The sequence below is a fragment of the Scyliorhinus torazame genome, chromosome 11 (assembly GCF_047496885.1).
Source record: "Scyliorhinus torazame isolate Kashiwa2021f chromosome 11, sScyTor2.1, whole genome shotgun sequence".
Taxonomy (NCBI): domain Eukaryota; kingdom Metazoa; phylum Chordata; class Chondrichthyes; order Carcharhiniformes; family Scyliorhinidae; genus Scyliorhinus; species Scyliorhinus torazame.
In genome coordinates this window covers 225802402-225820595 of record NC_092717.1, presented here as the reverse complement: position 1 = coordinate 225820595, position 18194 = coordinate 225802402, and the positions used below count along the sequence as shown (strand labels likewise).

At 49.9% G+C, this 18194-nt stretch overlaps 1 protein-coding gene across 5 annotated transcripts in view; it reads left to right on the top strand.

The window, feature by feature from the left end:
- The window catches only part of LOC140385819 (piezo-type mechanosensitive ion channel component 2-like), a 1561269-nt gene that overhangs the window by 1069029 nt on the left and 474046 nt on the right, over nucleotides 1–18194 (top strand). For all 5 annotated transcript variants that reach the window (XM_072468377.1, XM_072468380.1, XM_072468378.1 and 2 more), the window contains exon 13: nucleotides 6628–6873. In XM_072468377.1, coding sequence (XP_072324478.1) covers nucleotides 6628–6873 — 246 coding nt within the window. The remainder of the gene's footprint in view (nucleotides 1–6627; nucleotides 6874–18194) is intronic.

Genomic DNA, 18194 nt, shown 5'->3' with positions numbered 1-18194 from the left:
CCGCTGTTGTCCTTCGGCAGGTGTTCCCCCGCTCGTTCCTGGTTCGTCTACCGGATGGCTCTATTCTGCGCCGCAATCGACGCGCCCTTCGTCTCGTTCCATGCTCGCCACGTGATCCTCCAGTGTCGCCTCGCCCTCCTGCTGACCCTGCCACGGACTATGCAGAGCTCCCTGTCATTCTGCCTCCCCCTGACTTTGACGCAGTCCTGCCCGCTCCTGAACCGGCAGCTCTCGACCCACCCTTGAGGCGGTCAACCAGAATTCATCGCCCACCTCAGAGACTAAATTTATGAACTTTTCGAATTTATGGACTCTCTGAATTGTTTTGTTGCTTTGTTTGATCGTTTCCCTGGTTTATATATAGTGCTGATCTCATTACTCTTGTTACATACTGCTTCTCTGCACCAGGCACCTTCCCATGTAAATAGCTTAGTTCTCATGTACATAGTCCTGTAAATATGTCTTCACACCCCACACGTAGTTAGAAACATTATCACCACACGTTATTTATTGCCACAGACACACATTTTTTTATAAAAGGGGGGATGTCATAATATACACCAGTATATCATGGTGCAGACACACACACTGATGGACACACAGCAAGACCAATCAACACACACAACACCGCAGCCAATCACCAGTTAGAGCACATTCAAGATTGTCATGTGAGGGTACCTTTAAGACATGGATGTTTAAGCAATGTACCTTTAAGAAAACAGTGATATCATAGAGTGGGTGGAGCTCAGCTCAGTTCAGCCATTTTGAGGTTTTGCAGTTTTGAAAAGTGCCTGGCTGTTTTACTGAGAGCAGCTAAAAAGTGCCTGGCTGGTTTTGCAGTTTTGAAAAGTGCCTGGCTGGTTTTGCTGAGAGCTGTTTAAAAGTGCCTGGCTGTTTTGCTGTGAGCAGTTTAAAAGTAGAAAGCCAGTGTGAGACAGCAGCTTGGGTGTGTCTGTGTGTTTCCAGAGAGTTTGCAGGAAGAAAGCAAGGTGCTGGAGCTAAAGTCAACCAAGCATATATGTCTCTGCCATTCTACAGAAAATATATATATCCTTTAACCTGATGTGATACTGTTTAAAGGTGTTAAGTCTCTTGGAAGTTTGAAGGAGTTATTTACTGTTGCAATATTTTCTGAGTTATCTTTGAAGTAAGGGGTGTTAAGAGAGCCAATGTTTATTTAAGATGTTAAGTTGAGTTCATGGAATAAACAGTGTTTTGTGTTTAAAAACCCACGTGTCCATAATTGTAATCCCACACCTAGGGAAAAGCCGTGTGCTAGGAGAAACAACAAATACATTAAAGGGTGAGGTTGGTTGAACTCCATGATACATTTTGGGGTTCTGAAAACGTCTCGCCCATAACACTATAAAGACAGAGGGCATCAGTTTGTTTTCCCGCTCATTCGGGATGCAGCCTCTCAGAAGGACAGAGCTTCCAGCTTACAGCACAGACTTTCACCATGTGCTGAGTGCATAGACTGGTTAGGACAGGCATAGGTCTTTAGTTTAATCTAACATCGTGTTAACCCTCAGTGAAAGCATGTTCAACAGTTTCTAGTTTAACAAAATAGTGTTGTACTATTTTAAGTGTTGGTGGCCTGTATGTGTTCCACGGATCCAGAGCACCCAACACATCGTGGTACCAGTAGTTGAGGGATGTTAGAGCTTCTTAGACCTACCTGTAAGTGATCTGCCTTCCACCAGCATACATCAAAATGGACAGCGTCCGCCCGCCACCGCCGTTCCGCATCACCAGTAACCTAGGGGCCAACTGGAAGATATTCAAACAATGCTTCCAGCTCTACTTTGAAGCCACAGACCGGGAAGCTGCCTCAGATACCAGGAAGATCTCTTCCTATCCACGGCCGGGGACCATGCCATCCACATTTTCAATTCTCTCACCTTTGCTGATGGTGAAGATAAATCAAAATTCAAGACGGTCCTCCTTAAGTTTTCCATCACTGCGACATCGAGGAGAACGAAAGTTTTGAGCGCTATGTATTCCAACAACGTTTGCAACGTGTCCTGGAACAACTACACGAGGGCCACCTTGGCGTGGAAAAGTGACACCGACGGGCCCGAGAGACAGTGTACTGGCCCGGCATTAATGAGGACATAGCCAAGACAGCGCTCAACTGCCCCACTTGTCAGCGCTTCCAGCCGGCCCAACCACGTGAGACCCTGCAGTCCCATGAGTTGGTCACGTCACCATGGACCAAGGTGGGCATCGACCTGTTCCACGCACTGGGTAGAGACTATGCCCTGATCGTGTACTACTTTTCAAATTACCCGGAGGTGATACGGTTGCACGACCTCACCTCGTCTGCAGTCATTCGTGCATGTAAAGAAACGTTTGCTCGACAAGGCATCCTGCTCACGGTTATGTCGGACAATGGCCCCTGCTTCACCAGCCAAGAATGGTCCAACTTTGCCAGGCGGTACAATTTTGCCCCTGTGACATCCAGACCCCTGTACCCCCAATCCAACGGCAAAGCAGAGAAGGGAATACATATCGTCAAACGGCTCCTATGCAAGGTGGCCGATGCTGGGTCTCATTTCTACCTTGCCTTGCTGGCCTATCGCTCCGCCCCACTGTCCACTGGCCTGTCGCCAGCCCAATTACTCATCAATCGCACCCTGAGGACGACGGTGCCGTCCATCCATGTCCCAGACCTAAACCACCTTCCGGTCCTTCGCCGGATGCAGCTGTCTCGTGCACAGCACAGGGCGACTCATGACTCCCGTGCAGCTGATCTCCCTGCTCTGGCTCCAGATGACAACGTCCGCGTCCATCTTCCAGATGGTGGCTGGTCTGCAACCGCTGTTGTCCTTCGGCAGGTGTTCCCCCGCTCGTTCCTGGTTCGTCTACCGGATGGCTCTATTCTGCGCCGCAATCGACGCGCCCTTCGTCTCGTTCCATGCTCGCCACGTGATCCTCCAGTGTCGCCTCGCCCTCCTGCTGACCCTGCCACGGACTATGCAGAGCTCCCTGTCATTCTGCCTCCCCCTGACTTTGACGCAGTCCTGCCCGCTCCTGAACCGGCAGCTCTCGACCCACCCTTGAGGCGGTCAACCAGAATTCGTCGCCCACCTCAGAGACTAAATTTATGAACTTTTCGAATTTATGGACTCTCTGAATTGTTTTGTTGCTTTGTTTGATCGTTTCCCTGGTTTATATATAGTGCTGATCTCATTACTCTTGTTACATACTGCTTCTCTGCACCAGGCACCTTCCCATGTAAATAGCTTAGTTCTCATGTACATAGTCCTGTAAATATGTCTTCACACCCCACACGTAGTTAGAAACATTATCACCACACATTATTTATTGCCACAGACACACATTTTTTTATAAAAGGGGGGATGTCATAATATACACCAGTATATCATGGTGCAGACACACACACTGATGGACACACAGCAAGACCAATCAACACACACAACACCGCAGCCAATCACCAGTTAGAGCACATTCAAGATTGTCATGTGAGGGTACCTTTAAGACATGGATGTTTAAGCAATGTACCTTTAAGAAAACAGTGATATCATAGAGTGGGTGGAGCTCAGCTCAGTTCAGCCATTTTGAGGTTTTGCAGTTTTGAAAAGTGCCTGGCTGTTTTACTGAGAGCAGCTAAAAAGTGCCTGGCTGGTTTTGCAGTTTTGAAAAGTGCCTGGCTGGTTTTGCTGAGAGCTGTTTAAAAGTGCCTGGCTGTTTTGCTGTGAGCAGTTTAAAAGTAGAAAGCCAGTGTGAGACAGCAGCTTGGGTGTGTCTGTGTGTTTCCAGAGAGTTTGCAGGAAGAAAGCAAGGTGCTGGAGCTAAAGTCAACCAAGCATATATGTCTCTGCCATTCTACAGAAAATATATATATCCTTTAACCTGATGTGATACTGTTTAAAGGTGTTAAGTCTCTTGGAAGTTTGAAGGAGTTATTTACTGTTGCAATATTTTCTGAGTTATCTTTGAAGTAAGGGGTGTTAAGAGAGCCAATGTTTATTTAAGATGTTAAGTTGAGTTCATGGAATAAACAGTGTTTTGTGTTTAAAAACCCACGTGTCCATAATTGTAATCCCACACCTAGGGAAAAGCCGTGTGCTAGGAGAAACAACAAATACATTAAAGGGTGAGGTTGGTTGAACTCCATGATACATTTTGGGGTTCTGAAAACGTCTCGCCCATAACACTATAAAGACAGAGGGCATCAGTTTTCCCGCTCATTCGGGATGCAGCCTCTCAGAAGGACAGAGCTTCCAGCTTACAGCACAGACTTTCACCATGTGCTGAGTGCATAGACTGGTTAGGACAGGCATAGGTCTTTAGTTTAATCTAACATCGTGTTAACCCACAGTGAAAGCATGTTCAACAGTTTCTAGCTTAATAAAATAGTGTTGTACTATTTTAAGTGTTGATGGCCTGTATGTGTTCCACGGATCCAGAGCACCCAACACATCATACGGGCTCCAAAGCAAGGTCAGGCAGAATCTCTGGGGCTGGAGCATCCCTCCCGATGAACTGAACAAGTTCTATGCCCATTTTGAACAGACAGCCAATACATCAGTACCGCCCGCCCCAACAGCCCTGGATACTCCCATACCCACTATTACAGCCTCAGAGGTAAGATCTGCCTTCTTGAAAGTGAATCCGTGGAAAGCAAGAGGCCCCGACTGAGTCCCTGGCGAGCGCTCAGATCCTGCGCAGACCAGCTGGCAACTGTATTCGCAGATATCTTCACCACCTCATTCCTCCGCTCAGAGGTCCCCACCTCCTTCATGAAAACCACCATAATACCAGTACCAAAGAAGAACAAGGTAGCCTGCCTCAATGACTACCGACCGGTGGCCCTGACATCTGTTATCATGAAATGTTTTGAGCGGCTAGTCATGAGACGGATCAACACCAGCCTCCCAGACGGTGTCGATCCATTGCAGTTCATCTATCAACCACAACTGGGCCACAGTAGATGCTATCTCCCTGGCCCTACAATCAATACTCGAACACCTCGACAACAAGGACACCTACATTAGACTGCTGTTCATAGACTACAGCTCCACCTTCAACACCATTATCCTGACAAGACTAATAACCAAACTCTGTAATTTTGGATTTGACTCCTCCCTGAGCATCTGGATCCTTGACTTCCTCATCAACAGATCGCAATCTGTCAGGTTAGGTAACAGCATCTCCTCCACAATAGTCCTCAACTCCGGCGCCCTGCATGGATGTGTGCTCAGTCCTCTACTGTACTCCCTATACACACATGACTGCGTGGCATGATTCAGCTCCAATTCGATCTATAAGTTTGCTGATGATACGACTGTGGTGGGGGTATCACAAACAACACCAAATCAGATTACAGAAGGGAGATAGATCACTTGGTTGCATGGTATATCGAAAACAACCTGTCTCTAAATGTTGGCAAAACCAAGGAACTGATCATCAACTTCAAGAAGTGTAGCAGGACACCCCCCCGTCCACATCAATGGCTCCGATGTGGAGATGGCCGATAGCTTTAAGTTCCTGGGGGTCACCGTTACCAACAGTCTTTCCTGGTCCACTCATGTTGATGCAAGTCAAGAAAGGCCAACAACGTCTCTACTTCACATGGAAGCTAAAGAAATTCGGCATGTCTGCATCGACTCTGACTCTTCAACAGATGTGCCATCGAGAATATCCTCTCCTTCTGCATCACAGCTTGGTATGGCAACTGCTCAGCCCAAGATCGCAAGAAACTGCAGAGTGTTGTAAACTCAGCCCAACGCATCACACAAGCTTGCCACCCTCCCATTGATTGTGTCTCTGGAAGGCAGACAGCATTGTCAGTGACCCCTCAAGAGGTTTTGCCCTCTTCCAGACCCTTCCATCAGGCAGAAGATACAGAAGTCTGAAGACTCGCACATCCAGACATAGAAACCGCTTCTTCCCCACAGCTACTAGACTCCTCAATGACTCTCCCTCATACTGACCTTTTCCCCGTAAGAACACTATTCACGACTCCCTATGCTGCTCTTGCTCATGTGTTTGCTTTGTTTGGCCCTTGCTCCGCACTGTAACCAATCACTATTTGTTGATGTACTTTGTTGATTTTTCTTCTTGTCTACTGTATACGTTCCCTTGGCTGCATAAAAATGCTTTTCATGGTACTTCGGTACATGTGACAATAAATCAATCAATCGATCAATTGGCCTACCCTCCAGTGCCAAGAAAGCCCCTCCTGAACCCCCGGGCATCCTCTACCCTCCCACCCCAATGCGGTCCCGAAATTTAGACTGAGGGAGAGTGATGCAGTGCCTCTTCTGGCCACTGCAATGTTGTGTCTGGACGGGCTGACAGCTCTCCAAGGCGAGACTTCCCTCCAAGGGTGGATGGAAGTCCTACCTACTGCCAATCAACGCTCATGAAATGATGGCGGGGCTGTCAGAGTCGGCAGGGGTAGATTACGTGCCAACTCTCAGGATGGCAAATGCTCGTCATTAAAACATCGAAATCATATTTCTTTACTTTACTGAGTTCATAAAATTCTTCTATTTTTAACAAATATCAGTTATGTTCAATCCCATATTTGTTGCTTGAATGGCAATTTAAATTTTGGTTCATCTGAGCACTTTTTATCATCTTATTGGTTTCCTCTAGGCTTGGAGTATTACGTATCATAGCTGGCTCACCTTTGTCTTATTGATCTGGTCCTGCGTACTTTGGATGGTGCGTGATCGACGACGATATGCTATGCTCACATCACCATTCATGGTCTTCTATGGAAATGTCCTATTAACCCTGCAATATATCTGGAGTCTGGACCTCACAGAAGCTGAACTTCCTGAGCTATCAGGAGTTTTAAAAAAGATGAGGAAGAATCCATGCGTTGAACTGAGTTCAAAGGTTGGTTTTAATGTAAACAATACCTTAAAATTACTTTTTTGTTCGTATGCAAATGTTTAACATGTTTGCCTGAAATCCCACTCTGCTATTTTGTTTATAACGGACAAGTAAAATGACATTATGGGTATATTAACCCTGTTGGCTGGAGGGCTGGTTCGTGATGCAGAGCGATGCCAACAGCGCGGGTTCAATTCCCATATCGGCTGAGGTTATTCATGAAGACTGAACTTCAGCCCTCGCCTGAGGTGTGGTGACCCTCAGGTTCAATCACTACCACTCAGCTCTCTGTCAAAAAAATGAATTGAGCAGCCTCGGGTCCTCGGGGACTATGGCGACTTTCACTTTCATGTTACCAACCATTAATCCAACGACTGTGACTGATAATCTAAATGAACATGAGTTCAAACTCCACCTTTGCAGTTTAAGAATTTAAATTCAGTTTTAAAATCTGGAAATAAAATAACTACTATTTGTAAAAATAGTCACAAAACTAACAAGAAATTTAGAGCTGGTGGTGGCCATTTGGCTCTTTGAGCCTACACTGCCATTGGAAGATCTTCTACCTCAACTCCACCTTTCCAAACTCTTCCCATTTTTCTTAATTCCATTTGTACCCCAACTGAATCAACCTCTGAATGAGTAAGCTGAATGACTGAGTATCCACAGCTTTCCAGAATAGAAAATTCCCTACATCTGTCATAAAAAGCTAACCCGTTATTCTGAGACTGTGGCCCCTTGGGGAAATCCCAGGCAGGGAAAACATAGCATTCATCCTATCAAGCCCCGGAAGAATTTTATGGGCACAATTCAATGAGAAAGTTTCTAAGTGTGGTAGCGTATGGGAACTGCCACGGGTTTCCTGGAAGTTCGCTTGACCCGGCGAGCCGTCACCACAATTCAACGTTAATTGGTGCACTTAATAAATCCCCACTGGCTTTTTGCCGCAAATCATGGCTCACCAGCAAATTTGCTGTGACCGTGCTCACCAGCCACCCTCTAACAAGATAGAGCAGCACTTAAACTGCTCTTGTACAATCAACCCCACTCAGCTAGCAGCCATGGCACCGGGACAACTGGTCCCACGAATTGAGGATGAAAAACTGGGGAGGCTCTTGGAGGCAGTTGAGGTCAGGAGGGATGTTATGATCCCCCGAGAGTCCTGGAGGGTCAGTCAAAGGGCAGGCCAGTGCCACCTGGGAGGAAGTGGCAGCGGCCGACAGCTCGGGCAGCGTAATCAGGAAGACTGGCATCCAGTGCCGCAAGAAGGTCAAGGACCTCCGCTGGGCGCACCTGACATCACCCCGGCCAGCACCATGCCATGCCCTGGCCCACTCGTGCCACTACCCCTCCCCTCCCCCATCAAAATATCCCCCCCCCCCCACGAACCATCCACCCCCACCCCAAGCCCCCTTCCCTGCGCAAAGACACGCACATTGGCACACAACAATAGTGATCAGGCTTCTGGGTCACGCACATTCTGGTGAGCACCACACAGTTGCTGATGTACATCAGTCGGAGGCAAGAATACCCAGGTGAGAAGCAGTTGCAGAGGTCTGTTGGATCCGAGGAATCAGCTGGGTCCCAGGCAGATGCTGAGCCCATGGACCAGGTTTACCCGGAGATGATGCAGACAATGGGTGCGGCCGTGATTTTCAGACGGGGATGTCAGCGACCCTCCAGGAGGTCCATAGCTGATTGGAGGAGTCCCAGAGGCTATGGACGCAGGAGATTTGCGGCACCGAGGCCAACACTTTTAGGTTGGCGACCGCAGTGGAGAGCCTGGTGCACAAAATCGGCAGCATGTGTGGAGATGTCCAAGGCTTGGCTCACCTTGGACCTGGCTGAGAACCTCGACAGAATGTCCGACTCACTGGGGGACTTGACCCAGTACCAGGCTGACCTTGATGAGGTGCTGCAGGACATGTCCCAGTCTCAGATGGGTGTAGCGGGGTTTGTCCCTGTTGCAGGTGGCCATTGCTGGGGTGCTGCAGAGTATGTCCCAGTCACTGAGGAGCATTGCCGAAGGTATCGACACTGTGCTGCTGACATTGATTGATTGATTTGGTTTATTGTCACGTGTACCGATGTATAGTGAAAAGTATTGTTTGCACACAGTCCAGACAGATTGTTCCATTTATGAAAAACCATAGAATATACAGAAATACACAATGTAAATACATAGACACAGGCATCGGGTGAAGCATAAGGAATGTAATACTACTCAATGGAGAAGATGTGTGAGGAGATTAGTTCAGTACATAAGAGGATCATTCAGGAGTCTGGTCACTGCGGGGAAGAAGCTGTCTTTGCACCTGTTAGTGCAGACTTTTGTATCTCCTGCCCAATGGAAGAAGGTGGAAGAGAGAATAACTCAGGTGGGAGGGGCCTTTGATTTTGCTGCCCGCTTTCCCAAGGCAGCGGGAGGTGAAGACAGTGTCGACATTGGGAAGCCACCAGGCCTGGCAGAGCCACATGATGCAGGAGCAGCTGGGACTCGAACCAGCTGTCCCTCTTCCCCGAGGTGAACCCAAGTGCCCTGTGGGCATTGATGGGGAGGAGGTTGCACTGGGTGCCGATGCAGATCCATCCTATGGAGTGGCGACCAGCTCTCCCGGGTTCCACCCCTCTGCCGTCGCTGCATCTCGCAGTCAGCACCCGGAACAGGGTGGCTCGGCTGTGCTTGTGCTGCCAGCAAGTGTGCCAGGGTCTCTGGTCACTGAGCCCCCAGAGGATGTCTGCTAAGGGCATCGAAGACCATGGGGCATGGTAAGCAGCTTGGCTGCCTCCGCCTCTGAAATGCATCCTGGGGAACCACCTCGATGCAGCGGTAGAGCATAGGAGGGCAAGCACGTTGACGATTGCTGAGAGAATTACTGGGGGTGGTGGGGAGAAGGGGATAGGTAGGGGGTAAGGGAGGGAGTGTGCAATCGGGGCAAAGGGGTAGGAGAGGGTGAGGGGCTGGTGGGGAGAATGGCGTGGAACCATTGGGAGAGTGGGGTAGTGGTGGATACTATTATGTGAGCGACATTAGAAAACCTTCACTGCAACTAGTTGGACGCCTCTGGTGTTTTCTTCTGCAATGCGGGCCCACCAGCAATCCATGCCCCATTTCCCAGACATGGAGGCCCTGGATCCCTCCTGGACTTGTCCTCTGTAGCCTTCTGTGGGAGAGAATTCCACAGATTCACTACTCTTTGAATGAAGAATTCTTTCCTCAGCCCAATCCAAAATAGTCCACCTCATATCCTGAAACTGTGCCTCCTGGTTCTAGATTCCCCAACCAGGGAAAACATTCCTCTCCGCATTTAGTCTATCCAGCCCAGTTACAGAACTATGGAATCACTACAGTGCAGAAGGAGGCAATTCAGCCCATCTACTCTGCACTGACCTGCTGCAAGAGTACCCTACCTAGGGTCAGGCCCCCACCCTATTCCCTTAACCCAGTAACCCCGCCTAACCTAAACTTGTGGACACTAAAGGGCAATTGATCATGGTCAATCTACCTAATCTGCACATCTTTGGGCTGTGGGAGGCAACTGGAGCACCCGGAGGAAACCATCGCAGACACGGGAAGGAAGTGTAAACTTCACACAGACAGTCATCCCAGGCCGGAATTGAACCTGGGTCCCTGGAGCTGTGAGGCAGCAGTGCTAACCACTGTGCCACCGTACATTCGTAAACACCGCCCAGTCCATCACACAAACATGCCTCCCATCCATTGACTCTATCTTTACTTCCCGCTGCCTGAGGAAAGCGGGCAGCACAATCAAAGACCCCGCCCACCCAGCTGACTCACTTTTCCAACTTCTCCCATCGGGCAGGAGATTCAAAAGTCTGGGAACTCACATGAATAGATTCAATATATTCAATAATAGATTCCTGCTGTTACCAGACTCCTAAACTATCCTCTTTTGGACTGATCTGACTAATATGTGTGCTTCACCTGATGTTTGTGTCTATGTATTTACATTGTGTACCTTGTGTTGCTCTATTACGTTGTTTTTTTCATGTACTAAATGATCTCTTTGAGCTGCACGCAGAAAAATACTTTTCACTGTACCTTGGTACATGTGACAATAAACAAATCCAATCCAATACAACCCATTTCAATCAGATCTGCTGTCATCCTTCTAAACCTGAGTGAACACAGGCCTAGTCGAACCAATCTCTCCCCATAGGACAGTTTCGCCAATTGCAGTATCAGCATAGTGAACCATTGCAGCATTCTCTCTGTGGTAAATATATCCTTTCTTTAATAGGAAAACCAAAATTACATGCAATAATCCAGGTGTGGTCTCACCAAGGACCTGTATAACTAACTAATGTTCTTCAAGGAAGGAAATCTGCCATCCTTTCCTGGTCTGAGCTACATGTGATTCCAGATTGACAACTATGTGGTTGACTCTTAAATGCCCTCTGAAATGACCTAGCAAGCCACTCAGTTCAAGGACAATTATGAATGGGCAACAAATGCTAGTTCAGCTAGTGACATCCCATGAATAAATTTTTTTAAATCGCAATTTTATGCTAACCATGTAGTAAATTCAACATTTGCTAAAAATAATATTATAGCATATCCATTTTATGGTATTCTATTTAGCTATAAAACATTAAGAATTGTTATTCAATTAATTCAATGGGCTATTAGGTCTAACAATATTCCAAAAGTAGCTCTGAAGACTAGCCATGCCCCTAGCCGAGCTCCTCCAGTCCAGCAACAACACTGGCATTGACTCGGGGTGGCACGGTGCACAGTTGCTTCACAGCTCCAGGGTCCCAGGTTCGATTCCCGGCTTGGGTCACTGTCTGTGCGGAGTCTTCACGTTCTCCGTGGGTTTCCTCCAGGTGCTTCGGTAAACTCCCACAGTCCAAAGATGTGCAGGTTAGGTGGATTGGCCATGCTAAATTAATAATAATAATCGCTTATTGTCACAAGTAGGCTTCAATGAAGTTACTGTGAAAAGCCCCTAGTCGCCACATTCCGGCACCTGTTCGGGGAGGCCGGTACGGGAATTGAACCCACACTGCTGGCTTGTAATGTAGAACAAGCCAGCTGTTTAGCCCACTGTGCTAAACCAGCCCCTAGGTGCTAAATTACCCTTAGGTTACGGGGACAGGATGGAGGTGTGTGCTTATGTGGGTTACTCTTTCCAAGAGTCGGTGCAGACTCAATGGGCCAAATGGCCTCCTTCTGCACTGTAAATTCTATGATTCTATGATTGATAATGCGGTAATTGCCCACCACAAATAGGACAGCCCAAACCAGTTAATTACCACACGTTCGTGTGTTCTCAAATCATCAGCAAATAATGAAAGATGTACGGTAGCACAGTGGTTAGCACTGTTGCTTCACAGTGCCAGGGTCCCAGGTTCAATTCCCGGGTTGGGTCACTATCTGTGCGCGGTCTGCACGTTCTTCCCGTGTCTGCGTGGGTTTCTTCCAAGTGCTCCGGTTTCCTCCCACAAGTCCCAAAAGACATGCTTGTTAGGTGAATTGGACATTCTGAATTCTCCCTCTGTATACCCGAACAGGTGCCGGAATGTGGCGACTAGGGGTCTTTCACAGTAACTTTATTGCAGTGTTAATGTAAACTTACTTGTGACAGTAAAGATTATTAATTAATTATTGCTACAAAATTCCTCAGGATAGTGGGCCCGACCATCCTCAGTTGCATTATCAATGCCTTTGCTTTTATCAGATGGTCAGAGTAGGAATGTTCACGAATGAATGCAGCGTTCAGTAATATTTGCAACTCTTTAGATGTTGCGGTAATATGAGCCCAGGTGGAGCACAATGGAGGACAATAAAAAGATGAAAGTGCTGGAGAAAAACGCAGCATCTGTGGAGAGAGAAATAGAGTTTAATGTTTTTCCAGCACTTCCTGTTTCTCCAGCATCCACAGTATTTTGCTTTTAAGAACTTTACAATATTCAGAAATGGACTGAGAAATGACAAGTAACATTCATGCCACACAAATGCCAGATAATGACTATCTGCAAGGGGCTGTTTAGCACAGGGCAAAATCACTGGCTTTGAAAGCAGACCAAGGCAGGTCAGCAGCATGGTTCAATTCCCGTAACAGCCTCCCCGAACAGGCGCCGGAATGTGGCGACTAGGGGCTTTTCACAGTAACTTCATTGAAGCCTACTCGTGACAATAAGCGATTTCCATTTCATTTCTCCAAAAGTGCTCATTTAATACTGGATAAATTTACTGATAATTAATATCTCCCTTTGACGTTCTATGGCATTACCATCGCTGAATTCCCCACTATCAACATCCTGGCGTTACCATTGATAAGAAACTGAATTGACTAGCCACATAAGTACTATGAGCACGATTTAACAGAAAAAAAAGAGTCCCATTGTGGATGTGTTTAGTAGATGTTTCCTGGCACTTGCAGCCCCGAGAATGACTCCACGGTTAAATGAGACTCTTCTTTTTTCGGGCCTCGGCGAGGAAGGCCCTACTGAGGCCACACCACCTTAATTTCCTTTATGGAGGAACTCCGCTTGCCAGTGCATGAAGAGATCGGGGCGCCGTTTAAAAAACCCCCACTCCCCACCTCATAAGGGCAGGTCCGATCCCTGGCATGGGCAAGATGCCTGCTGGGTACCACCAGCTTGGCACCTTGGCAGTGCCACCTGGTCACCATGGCAGTACCAGGTTACCAGCCTGGAAGTGCCAATGTGCCTGGGTGTCATCAGCAGTGCCAGGGTACCACCCTGCCCAGAGACTGACCACCCAGGGGCCTCCGTTTGCCTGGGAGACTCCCCAGGTGCCATTCCACCTGGTTCACATTTGGGGAGACCAGTGCGAAACGGCCATGGCTCGGGGTCTCCAAGGCCATTCAATTCCCGGCGCTGGGTAGATCTGGCATAGACACATCAGCCTAAATGTCAATGAATATGTATAGTAGCAGCAGTGTGTAGCAGCTACAAATTTCACAAAGTTTCCAATTTCCAATAAGTGTAGATTCATATTTAGCTCAGTGGGCTAGTTAGCTGGTTTGTAATGCAGAACAAGGCCAGCAGCACGGGTTCAATTCCCATACCGGCTGAGAATTCTGAATTCTCCCTTTGTGTACTTGAACAGGCGCTGGAATGTGGCGACTAGGGGCTTTTCAAAGTAACTTCATACTTGTGACAATAAAAGATTATTATTATATTGTGGTAGTCACCACTAGCAGTATTATATGTATTATGGTAAGACACATATAATAGAGGTACATGGGTAAATCCCTGCCTGCTGGCTCCACCCAGTAGGTGGCGTGTAAATGTGTGTGCTCGCCGGTGCTGCAGCCATTCTGGTAGCAGCTACAGGAGGCACAACATCTTTGCTCAATAAAGCCTCGATTATTGCACTACTCCTGTCTTTGTGGTAATTGATAGTGCATCAATTAATTGTGCAAAATTTTTTAAACGATGGATCTTCGCATCAAGCCTGATCGCCTGCAGCTGAGCCCTCAAGCAGCCAACGCTACGTCCACTTTTGACCACTGGCTAGCCTGCTTCAAAAGCTACCTCCGAACATCCGCTGAGGAACCCTCAGACACGCAGAAACTCCAAGTCCTTTATTCACGGGTGAGCCCTGATATTTTTCCTCTCATCTGAAAGGATGCCCACTTACTCCGAAGTAATGGAGCTCCTGAAGGGACATTACGTTCGGCCAGCCAATCAACTATACGCCAGGCACCTCCTGTCCACGAGACAGCAACTCCCATGGATGATTTCTGGCGTGCCCTGCACATCTTGGGGAGGAAATGTGACTGCCAGGCAGTTTCAGCAGTCCAGCACACAGAACGTTTAATCCAAGATGCCTTCATTATGGGCATGAGATCTGCGTATGTCCGCCAGCGCCTATTGGAAGGGCATACGCTTGACCTTGCGGGAACTAGGCAGCTCGTGAACTTGTTAACAGTGGCTTCCCATAACGTCCAGTCTTACGCCCACGACCGCGCGGCATCCTCATGGGCATCGTGGGCCGACCAGCTGCCAACTCCAGCTCACTGCAAGCCTGCACCGTGCGGCAGCCAGCCAACCCTGGGGCCCAAGTGCTATTTTTGCGGACAGAACAAACACCCCTGGCAACGCTGCACGACGCGGAGCGCGACCTGCAACGGATGTGGAAAGAAGGGACACCTTGTTTCTGTTTGCCAGGCCCGGTCAGTCGCCGCTGTTTCTAGGCCCAGCGTCCCTGCACCCCCCACGTGCGACCCAGGGGCGCCACCATTTTCCTCCTCGCAGGCCACGTGCGGCCCGTGGGCGCCGCCATCTTTGATGCCGCAAGCCACGTGTGGCCCATGGGTGCCGCCATCTTTGATGCCGCCCGCCATGTGCGCCCCATGGGCGCCGCCATCTTCGGCGCCATTTTGGACGACGCCTAGGACCCCTGCTCGCCTGGAAGCTCGTCTGGCCGTTCAGCGCCTGCCGCTACCTCCACCACCGCTGACCAGCTTGGGGCCTCCCAGCATCTGTCGCAGCTCGCCTCGATCACCCTGGACCAGTCTTGGCCTCGCAACCTCGCGACCGCAACGACAACAGTGAAAAACGATGGGCACGAGACGTCCTGCCTTTTTGACTCCGGGAGAACAGAGAACTTCATCCACCCCACGACGGTAAGGCGCTGTTCCCTCACGGTACACCCCGTCACCCAGAAGATCTCCCTGGCCTCCAGATCCCATTCTCTGGAAATCCGGGAGTACTGCATCGCGACCCTCACCGTCCAAGGCGTAGAGTTTAGCAACTTCCGGCTCTATGTCCTCCCCTACCTCTGCGCTGCCCTGTTACTCGGCCTGGACTTCCAGAGCCACCTCCAAAGCTTAACCTTAAAATTTGGCGGACCCCTACCCCCCCCCGCCCCCCCTCACCGTATGCGGCCTCACGACCCTTAAGGTCGATCCACCTTCCTTGTTTGAGAACCTCACCCCAGATTGCAAACCTGTCGCCACTAGGAGCAGACGGTCCAGTGCCCAGGACAGGACCTTCATCAGGTCGGAGGTCCAACGGCTTCTGCGGGAAGGGGTTATTGAGGCCAGCAACAGCCCCTGGAGAGCCCAAGTGGTAGTACTAAAGACTGGGGAGAAGCACAGGATGGTCATTGACTACCTGTCAGGCCATCAATCGGTACATGCAGCTCGACGCGTACCCTCTCCCACGCATATCTGACATGGTCAATCAGATTGCGCAGTATCGGGTCTTTTTCACAGTGGACCTGAAGTCCACCTACCACCAGCTCCCCATCCGCCCGGAGGACCACCAATACACTGCGTTCGAAGCAGATGGCCACCTCTATCACTTCCTTAGGGTTCCCTTCGACGTCACTAATGGGGTCTCGGTCTTCCAACGTGAGATGGACCGAATGGTTGACCGGTATGGACTGCGGGCCACCTTCCCGTACCTAGACAACGTCACCATCTGCAGCCCCAAGGCCCTGAAATGATGCCTGGGGTTTTTCTCCTACTATGCCCAGTGGGTCCCTAACTATGCGGACAAGGCCCGCCCACTCATTCAGTCCATAGTCTTTCCACTGACGGCTGAGGCCCGCCAGGCCTTCAACCGCATCAAGGCAGACATCGCTAAGGCCATGATGCACGCAGTCGATGAGTCCCTCCCCTTCCGGGTCGAGAGCGATGCATCGGAAGTAGCTCTGGCCGCCACCCTCAACCAGGCGGGCAGGCCCGTGGCCTGCTTTTCCCGCACCCTCCATGCCTCTGAAATTCGGCACTCCTCTGTCGAAAAGGAGGCCCAAGCCATTGTGGAAGCTATGCGGCGTTGGAGGCATTACCTGGCCGGCAGGAACTTCACTCTTCTCACTGACCAACGGTCGGTTGCCTTCATGTTCAATAATACACAGCGGGGCAAGATCAAAAACGATAAGATCTTGAGGTGGAGGATCGAGCTCTCTATCTATAATTACGAGATTTTGTATCGCCCCTGGAAGCTCAACAAGCCCCTTGACGCCCTATCCCGCGGTACATGTGCCAGCGCACAAGTGGACCAACTCCGGGCTCTCCACTATGACCTCTGCCACCCGGGGGTCACCCGGTTCTTCCATTTCATCAGGGCACGCAACCTGCCCTACTCCATTGAGGAGGTCAGGACTGTCACCAGAGACTGCCAGGTCTGCGCGGAGTGCAAGCCGCACTTCTACCGACCAGATCGAGCGCACCTGGTGAAGCCCTCACGCCACTTTGAGCGCCTCAGCATGGACTTCAAAGGGCCCCTCCCCTCCACCGACCGCAACACGTACTTTCTGAGCATGGTCGATGTACTCCCGGTTCCCTTTCGCCATCCCATGCCCTAATATGACTTCTGCCACGGTCATTAAAGCCCTCCACAGCATCTTCACATTGTTCGGTTTCGCCACCTATGTCCATAGTGATTGGGGATCCCCCTTTATGAGTGATGAGCTGCATCAGTTCCTACAAGGGCATTGCCTCGAGCAGGATGACTAGCTACAACCCCCGAGGAAACGGACAGGTGGAGAGGGAGAATGGAACGTCTGGAAGGCCGTCCTGCTGGCCCTGCGGTCTAAAAATCTCCCAGTCTCCCGCTGGCAGGATGTCCTTCCCGTCGCGCTCCACTCCATCCGATCGCTCCTCTGCACCGTGACTAACGAAACCCCCCATGAACGTCTCTTTGCCTTCCCCAGGAAGTCCACCTCCAGGGTCTCGCTCCCAACAGGGCTGACAGTTCTTGGACCCGTCCTCCTTTGCAAGCACGTGCGGACCATAAATCGGACTCTTTGGTCGAAAGGATCCCCCTCCTACACGTGAACCCGCAGTACGCCTACGTGGCGCACCCCGACGGGCGCCAGGACACAGTCTCCCTCTGGGACCTGGCACCCGCTGGATACCCACCCATGGCCCCCGACCCGAAACCCCCCCCCCCCCAGTTGCCTCATTCACCCCTGCACCACTCACCCTCCCCCCAGCGAACCTCACCGCAGCCCCGCCCCAGGAGGATCCGTCCTCCCACTGGTTCCACTCAGGGGTGATGACATTGAGAACAACACGCTCCCGGAGTCACAGGTGACCATGTCGGCACCCACATCATCACCAGGACTGAGGCGATCGCAGAGGAGGGTCAAGGCTCCTGACAGACTGAACTTGTAATTTTTTTCCACCACCCCCGTCAAAATCTTTTTAACAGGGGGTGAATGTGGTAGTCACCACTAGTATTATATGTATTATGGTAAGACACATATACTAGAGGTACATGGGTAAATCCCTGCCTGCTGGCTCCACCCAGTAGGCGGTGTATAAATGTGTGTGCTCGCCGGTGCTGCAGCCATTCTGGTAGCAGCTACAGGAGGCATA